This window comes from Meleagris gallopavo, chromosome 1 (genome assembly GCF_000146605.3).
Source record: "Meleagris gallopavo isolate NT-WF06-2002-E0010 breed Aviagen turkey brand Nicholas breeding stock chromosome 1, Turkey_5.1, whole genome shotgun sequence".
Classification (NCBI taxonomy): domain Eukaryota; kingdom Metazoa; phylum Chordata; class Aves; order Galliformes; family Phasianidae; genus Meleagris; species Meleagris gallopavo.
The window spans coordinates 45,497,946-45,507,308 of NC_015011.2; the positions used below are offsets into that span (position 1 = coordinate 45,497,946).

At 36.3% G+C, this 9,363-nt stretch overlaps 1 protein-coding gene across 4 annotated transcripts in view; it reads right to left on the reverse strand.

The window, feature by feature from the left end:
* Positions 1-9,363, reverse strand: part of UHRF1BP1L (UHRF1 binding protein 1 like) — a 53,012-nt gene that overhangs the window by 24,899 nt on the left and 18,750 nt on the right. For all 4 annotated transcript variants that reach the window (XR_002113329.1, XM_010709419.2, XM_010709424.2 and 1 more), the window contains exons 5-9: positions 7,341-7,530; positions 6,613-6,753; positions 5,922-6,092; positions 4,148-4,328; positions 2,707-2,790 (exon numbers count right to left, since the gene is read on the reverse strand). Coding sequence is in view for 3 of the 4 variants with exons in the window: in XM_010709419.2 (XP_010707721.1) it covers positions 2,707-2,790; positions 4,148-4,328; positions 5,922-6,092; positions 6,613-6,753; positions 7,341-7,530 (767 nt within the window). In the remaining variant the exon portion in view is untranslated. The remainder of the gene's footprint in view (positions 1-2,706; positions 2,791-4,147; positions 4,329-5,921; positions 6,093-6,612; positions 6,754-7,340; positions 7,531-9,363) is intronic.

Here is a 9,363-nt window from a genome sequence, read left to right on the forward strand (position 1 = left end):
AAAAAAAGAGAAATCCAAGCCCTGGACAGAAATATTCCATTCAACTGTATAGGTTAGGATATGGCCAGCTAGTAACCAGCTTCGCAGAAAGAATGCTAGGAATCTAGGTGGACAACAAGCTGAACATGAATCAGCAACGTGTCCTTGAGGCAAACAATGTCAACAGCATCTAGGACTGTTTAGGAAAAACACTCCCAGCAGCTCAAGAGTAACAATTTTTGCCCTTTGCTCAGCCATGGTGAGACCATATCGAGAGTGCTTGGTTCAGTTCTAGGCTCCCCAATACTACAAGGCCATGGATATAGTGGAGCAAAACAAAGCAAAGGTTACAACTTGCTTAAGAAACTGGAACATATTTCAGAGTAGGCAAATTTGAGACAGCTAGAACTGTTCATTCTGGAGAAAAGAAGGCTCAGAAGATCTCATCAGTGTGCATAAATACCCGATGGGAAGGTAAAGAAGATGGAGTCACATTCTCCTCAGTGGTACCTACTAATCGGACAAGAGGCAAGAAGCATAAAAAGAAATACAGGAAATCCTACCAAAACAAAACAAAAGCTTTCCTACTGTGAGAGTAATTAAACACGGGCTTAGGTTGATCAGGGAGACTGTACAGGCTCTATCCTTGAAGCTATTCAAAACCTAACTAAACACAATCCCAGGCAGTTTACTTTAGGTGACCTTGCTTTAGTTGGATAGATAGTTCTAGGGATAGAGGATGGGGCTAAACAGCCTCCAGAGGTCCCTTCCACCTTCAATTACTCTACAGTTCTATACATGGAGATATCATAGCCACATTTATCTGTAACAAAATGAAGAGATAAGCCAGACTGTAACAAGAAAACAGCATTTTATTGGGTTTAGCACTGATGTTGATACATCTGAATTTATTGCCCAGGAAGATATCATTATCTATCTATATTATTTTTCATATTGTCTCAATGTATCTGCTTGATCAAGAATTTCTTGGACTGAAAAAACATTCTGCATCATGGCAAATCAGTAGCTTTTTCTGATTGTCATCCAGCAGCACATCAGCTGCACAGATAACATCTGCTACAAGCAATTTTTCCAGAGCAATTCTGGAAGGACAAATAAAGAGATGGACTGCTGTACAGACAGCCTTTAAAAAAATCCAACAGTCTGGCTTATGCTTCAATTACTACAGTCAATGGGTCCAATCCTGTTTCACTTGCCTTAAGTTATTATCAAAGGCTAATTGCTGGAAGGATTGATGCTCAATGGATTACAAGTTTGCCTTATGGCAATTATGCCTCACATTCCCATTGGTCTTGCTGTGGTCAACAGCAAACTAAGAAACCAACAAAAACCCACAAGAGCTCAATCGGCAAAGATTATTAATTATTAAGAGCTTCTTCCAGAAGGGTTAATTTTAATTTCCAGAAATACTATACCAAAAGAGGCATTTCTAAATATTTCATAGGCCAGAAAAGTACAAAGCAGAACAGTCTAGTAACCTTTTTCCCTTGTGTAAAAGGTCTCTCCCACCTGTGACAATAGTTTGCCCATAGAATTAATACACTATTCTAATACAAAGATGACAACTTCTTCCAGAAAAAGAAACCTTTGACAGAGTTTTATCATAGCTGTTTCTCAAACATGCTCGTGCAAAACATCAGTTAAAACTGCAGGAGAACACATTTGCTCTACAGATGACTTTTTCTACTTCCGGTTTTGTGCAGTGGGAGTCAAGTCCCTCATACCCATTACTTTTAAAGTATTCTTAGTCAGCTTCCAACATGCCTGTCCAAGATTCTGCATTCAACTTCCAAAATAAAATCCCTCCAAAAGAAAATCTAATTATTATTTATTTTCTGTCTTCTATGTTTTCTTAGAGGAGATCTCACAGAAAGCATAAGTAGTGAGATTATGCTCTCACCCAAGCATAGTAGGGATCACTTATGAATGAAATGTAACTTATGGTTGTGAATGGAATCCTTTGATATTGCACCTGCAGCAAGCTACTGCTAGTTCATATTTTTAATGCATTTCGATATCACTCCAAAGTAACTGAACTTCCTTCACTGTACTGAATTTGATCTCAAGTTCAACAGCAGATTACTTTCATCTCTTCCTTGTTAATAGCTGCTGGAATTATTATTTTTCTCAGATTTCTGAAAAACATTTACTAGAAATGATCTGAAGGAAATGCTTAACTGGAAATTGATAACGTCTGTTCAATAACAATTCCCTAAGAACTTAAAAAAGGCTGCACAACTGGCTCTCTACACACTAGCATTCTTGTTTAGCAAAGTTAAAAAAAAACACACGAGTATTGTTTATAAATGGCTACAAAATTATAGACTTCTACACAGAAAGAAGTCTGCTGTATTAAAAGGCTGCATCTCATTCCTGTAGATAACCAGCTAGCAAATTCTCAATCTGCTGTACTGCTTTCTGCTGTCAAAACAATCCTTTCCATGTCAGAAATGTGTAAACACCATTTTGCTGGCAAAAAAAACAGTGAACTGGAAAACTTTTTGGCATAAAACAGTTGATTTACAGGAATTAAATTTGTTTCAAGTTGTTGCTTTTGTTGTTTCATCTTGCATGTTGAAAGTGTACATTTCAAGTGCTTACAACATTATAAGTCTTATACATATACTTCTTTTGTTGTTCTTGCAGTTGTTGCTAGTAATTTAGCTACATAGTTACATGCACAGGTAATGCATAACATGTTCATACCTGCTTTGTGAAAGGGGTAATAGTCCACCGTTAAATAGCTGAAAGAAAGCTGCATGGCTCCTCCTGTTACACGTCTATTTGAATCTGTAAAATAAAGCAATGCTGCTCTGCAAACCTTAGATTTAGGATCGTAATTCTCATGTTCAAGCGTTCTCTGAAACACTTAACAGCTATTACTTCTACTTGCTCTCACTAACACCTCACTAATCTCCCTCAAAATTTTCTTTCTGGTGGTCTTTGCTGCTTTCTATACATCAGATCTATGTTCTGTATTCAGTCATTACTAACAACTGCATATTGCTTTAAATGCTAGCAAACAGCAAATGCAATTCTTTGTACACACACCTGAAGTTTTCCTGAATGAAAACTCTTTATACTGAAGATTTTGATCAGTAATTCAAAGACAATAGGCTGACTTTCCAGAATACTGAAAATACGATCTTTTTTATCTGACAAGATATTATTGCAGTGAAGAAAGTTTCTGAGCATTCAGTTCTGTTTTTTCCACTATTAAATTTCAAACTTCATAGCAAAAAATGTAATGGATCAAAAAAAAAAAAAGTCTTGACAGGAACAATAAATTCCAGCTTAAGCAGACATAGGAAATATATCTATCACTAGGTAGAGAGCCTTATGCTCTGCTTCTGAACAAGTATCTCCCAAAATCAGAGAAATATATTCACTAAGTTTTATGTTTTTCTCTCTTCTTCAGTGGACCTTGTATCCCTCACACATTTTCCAACAACTAGCCATCTCCTCAATACTGATATATCATCCTCTTCTGATCACTGTAAAAAGCATGAAAAATGTAATTTGTCTTTTTGTTTTCCTGATTATAAATATGGTCCACTGCAGTACTCTCTCATTAATGAAGTACATGGACTACAGAAAAAATAAGAACATATACTGCAGACAACATCAGAACATTTGTTTCATTCTTCCCAATTGCAGAACATCCTAAATTCTCTAAATCAGTAACAGAGAGGGTTGCTTTTTTATTATCTAAACTATCTGTATTTTATAAGGAATATTACTCGAGCAGGTTTTACAGTGACTCAAGCCAGAGTACTATTGCCACAGCATTCCTGGGAACCCAGCAAAGCTGGCATACAAAGGAAAATGAGCAGAAACAAACGGCAAAATCAGTTTCTACAAGACAGGAAAACAACTGAAGCTACTTGGACTGTTAGCATGTGTTTTTTTGGTTTCTGATTTGTTTTTTTTTTTACATTTATTCTAAAATAACTGCACTTAGTAATGAAACCTTGTCTTGACAAATGTATCTAGCCAGTATTAGATGTGCCTAGAGACACAGGAAGACAATTACTCTAAAATAAAAACTGTTAATTAACATTATTAGATTCTTCAAAATTTTTTCTAAGGACAATTATGGTTCACAGATATGTTACATAAAATAAGTACATAAATAAATAAAAGTTACCTTTCTCTTTAGAATGGATGTCATCACATATATGTAGGTCCAAATGGGAGATTACTAAGTGATGAGAAGTTTCCTTAACATCAAAATCATTAAACAATTTTACTATTGCATCATTTTGATCAGGTGCTGCTGTAGTCTGGTGTGCTTTCACCTGCTGAGAGCTGGGTGCAGGAGCTGAGCTCTGAAAATATTTAGTCATATCAATGCATAGAACTTTATTCATTCCATCAAGCATAAAACCACCACAATATTTTTCTTACCTAAAACAAATCCTTCAAATAAAGAAATATCCACATCATATATGAACACTTTGGATCATTAAAGAGATTTACGAATAGTGTTTTAGAATACAGCTAAGTTGAAACACTGGCTAAGTGTCACAAAGATGCAATGATGATTCATGCCCCACCTTTCCCTTCCCCCATGCCTTTTACACCCTGATGACTGCAGCATGAGTGCTTCCCTAAATTTTACTGCAAGCTGTTCAAGAAACTAGCAGAAAAACATCCATTTTGATTCTACTCATTTCGTTTCTCAAACTACACCACTATGTGGTCAAACATGAGGTAGCACCACAGTAAGGCAATTAGCAAGATGTAGGTACAGACAATTGAAGAATCAAGATCTCCCTGCTCAGTAACAGCTGCGTGATTGCTGTAGCTGAATCACTCTGCAAGTCATCAGGACCACCACAACTACTGAACTCTGCATTACAGTACACCAGTTTTATTGTATGAGATTCTACAGTACAAGTTCATGTTCAACTATTCTTTACACAACCTTTGCACCCTAAACTTTAAATTCATTTCTTCCTGGTAAAGACACTGCTTGGTTATAAGCCCGATAATTTCCTTCACCAGTGAATATGCATGCCTAAACAGCACTCCCAAATAGGGAGATGAGAGGGATGAAATATCTGATACATCAGAAGAAATACATATATTCTGTTGTGAAGGTTGTTACAGAAATTACTGACTCAGATTGGAGTCCCTGGAGGCGTTGATGAAACGTTTAGGCGTTGTACTAAGGGACATGGTCTACTGGGGAAATACTGCTGGTAGGTGAATGGTTGGATATTGGAGGTCTTTTCCAACCTTGGTAATTCTGTAATTCTATAGTTCCTAGTATTGAATTGTTTTTCTAGAACTATTTTTTATCAGTGTATTTGTGCTCCTTCTTCGCAGACAACAGATCCCTCCCACAGCACTCATGAACAAAGCCTCAACTGGTCTAGTCTGCTATATGCTGTCATCTGAAAGATGACAAAAGTTTTTATAAGGCTATCTTAGAGGCAGCACAAATATCAGACCTATGTCAGCACATATTTGTTGAATGTAGAATTATCTTTCATTATGTGCTCCAACAAGACAGCTGTAAGAAGGAAAGCACTTATTAAATCCTAGTATTTCAGTAACATGAAAACAAACAGTTTAAACCATTACAGTAAGCATGTCTAACTACACACTGAGATTACTTTAGTGTCTCTCAAATTTGTTTCTTTTTAATTATTAACCAGAACATATTTTGAGAAGAAGTTTACTAAGTAATCAATTGTTAAGTAAAACAGAAGTCAAACTACTCGGTACATGGATAAACAAATGGAATTTTCCTTCCTGACACCAGTACACAAAACCTTGTAAAATAAAGTGTATTTTATACTACTGTGATCATTTCTAATGTAATTCAGGATATACAGTTGAATGAAAACGAATAAACTTGCATTCTCAAAAATCTATTGACCAGACTGTATTGAATTTTAAAACATGCCTCATACCTGTGTTGTTTCAGAAGCCAAGCTTTTTCTCTGTTCCGTTGATCTCTCTATGGCTTCACTAAGAGATTTGGCATACTGCACCATGGCTTTCAACTGGGAATCAGTCAAAACCCACAGCAAGTCATCCAGAATCAGAACCAGTTTTGATGCCACTACATTACAGTCTTTTAGCTGTAGAATAAAAATTTGAGTTTCAGATATCAAATGATAAAAAAAAAGGTTGACTAAAACCCCGAAGTTCCTAAAAAGAAGATCTCTTGCATACTGAATATAATTTAAAATAGTTTGTATTACATCTCTTACTAATTAAAAGATTTCTATGATATACAAAGGACTCCAGAGTTGTGCCTCACTTTTTACTTCTGTGGCATGCACTGAATACTAAACTGGTTATCTAACCATAAGGAATACAAATATAGTCTGAATCTAGAGAAGTAAAGCAAAATGCATAACTAAAGCTCTGGAGAACAAATTGTTTTGTTAGTAGAACCTGTGCAAGTTCTTTAGCTTTAAATTCTGCCAGCAAAACTACTTGTGCACTCTACAGTCTTAAAGTTATTACAAATTTATTTTAGGGAATTCCACACTTTATATGGATTTAAAAAAATTACCATGTGTACATATGCACAGAAATTATGAGTTAAATATGAATTCATAAAATAATGAATGATTTCAAATTTTTCAAATTTACCCTTCTTTTAAGTGTGACCCTAATTTTTGATTGATTTGTAATGAGTCGAACTGGAGCACTCATGATTTCATGCTTCGAACTCTGAATTGCATCTGCTTCTATTCTGATCATCTGCCAGTTGATTTCTTTAAAAGTCAATACCTTTAAACAGAAACAAAGACAAAAAGACATTTATAGAATATTAGTTTACTTCTACCACAGTATGTGCAGATGTGCACGTGTAGACACAAACACATCCTTCATGCAGGGCTATATGAACAGAACAAGAACATTTTACTCATTTATCCCACTCAGAGGGGACAGAAATTAATATCTGATCTTACTCTCTACCTCCAGAAAGTCACAGGAACATCACGCGACTTCCAATCAGTATTTAAAAAATTCTTTTTTCTTCCTGCATTCTTCATGCCGACTGCAGATTGCATTAAAAAGATCACTGTTTTGGAGAACGTAAGAGTGGAACATTACATAAGCTTGCACTGGCTTTTGCACTTTGCATCAATTTTGGCCACAGCTAGAGACATAACCTTTGATCTGACTCACATCTACCTTGTGTTCCTAGAAGACAGCTGAAATTATGGAGAGCAGTGTATCCATTCCTATTAATGTAAAGTATGTTTCCAAAACCGTGCAAGTTTGCAGTTCAACTGCCTCCTCTTCTACCACAATAGCAATATAATTTAAAAAAAAAAAAAAAAGCTAAAGAAAATACTAAAGAAAATATTTACCTCTCCACGTTGAGCTTCTTGTATCCTGGTAAACCTCAGGTCAGCATGTTCCCAGTTTGCATTTACACTGTATATTCTTAGTTGGGAAAGTTCAAACGAAGCATTAAAAGCTTTTGCGCCAATTCTTATTACTATGGAGTTCACAGAAACCGAAATTCCTTCTACCACTTTTTCAGCAAAACCATATTCACTACAAGGTGAAATGCAAACGTATTAATTGCGCATCAAATGAAATGGCACAAACTGTACTTATTAAACAGCTGAAATGCAACATGATGCAAACCATGAAAGAAGTTCCTAATGTATTCTTCTCCATTTGGCAAATTTTTGTTAAATATATTTGACCGACTTGACAGTAATTCCTCCTCCACCCTACAATCTCAAAATGATCATTAAATAACATATTTTGGACAATGATTGATTTCCATAAACTGTAACAATTAATGCAACTTAGCATATTTATAACAGATTTTATTTATTTTTATGTAAGAGAACAGTCTACACTATTACTCCTCCTTCATGCCAATTTATTTGACAGTTCCAGTCTGGCTAGTATTAATTTCTATGAACTAAGTTCTACCACATATTAATACTAACATACTGTTTTGTATATAAAAAAGAAGGTAAAGTATTTGTTTTGCTTCATTCTATAAATAAAGGCATCCTACACAGTTGAATTAACAGATCGATTCAACATCTATTCCAGTAGTGAAAAAGATGAAGCAGTTGCACTTAATGCTTTAAATAAAAATCTTAACCATTCTGAACATTCTAGGCTAGTGAACAAAAACATCTATTGTGCTCTAAGAGATGGAGACCCATGGATCTCGTCTAGGCATTACACAAAAATTAAAATAAGAAAATCAATTGTACTGTCAAATTAATTTCTCTATAAATGGATCATTGTTCATATACGGACATATGTCCATATATGGATATGTTCATTGAAAAATATTTTGATTCTATAAAAAGATTGGAGAAGAGAAAAAAAATATACCTGTTGTAATGGTATATTTTCCCCCCAAAATTATGTGACATTTGGGCTACATAACATGTATTAAAACCTTCAGAAAGATTTGGATGATAAAATCACAGAATCACAGAATTGTAGGGGTTGGAAGGGACCTCTAGAGATCATCGAGACCAACCCCCCTGCCAAAGCAGGTTCCCTACACCAGGTCGCACAGGTAGGCGTCCAGGCGAGACTTGAATATCTCCAGAGAAGGAGACTCCACAACCTCCCTGGGCAGCCTGTTCCAGTGCTCCGTCACCCTCACCGTGAAGAAGTTCTTACGCACATTTGTGCGAAACTTCCTGTGCTGCAGCTGATGTCCGTTTCCCCTCGTCCTGTCTCCACATGCCACTGAAAAGAGACTGGCCTCACCGCTATGGCCGCCACACCTCAGATATTTATAAACCTGGATCAGGACCCCTCTCAGTCTTCTTTTCTCAAGGCTAAACAGACCCAGTTCACTTAGCCTTTCTTCATAGGGGAGATGCTCCAGGCCCTTCACCATCTTTGTGGCCCTCCGCTGGACTCTTTCCAAGAGATCCCTGTCTTTTTTGTACTGGGGAGCCCAGAACTGGACACAGTACTCCAGATGAGGCCTTACCAGGGCAGAGTAGAGGGGGAGGATCACCTCCCTCGACCTGCTGGACACACTCTTCTTAATGCACCCCAGAATGCCATTGGCCTTTTTGGCCACGAGGGCACACTGCTGGCTCATGGCCAAATGAAGGAACTAGAGTTTTAGAATACCACTCTAACAAATAATGCTAATAACGTTTATCAGATAAAAAAGACACACACATCCCAAATTATGTAATTTTGCAAATAAGCTGAAGATACTAAGCTTTCCAAAAACTGAATATATCAAATAAAATGAGTATTTTTTTGATGGAGTAGTTACTCTGAAACGAGTCATTTCTAGCAAGTTGCATATACAGTTCAGATGTTCTTTCCAAGCTTAGGTCTGAAATTAAACATTTCTATCTACATATCTAACTCCACACAACAGTAACA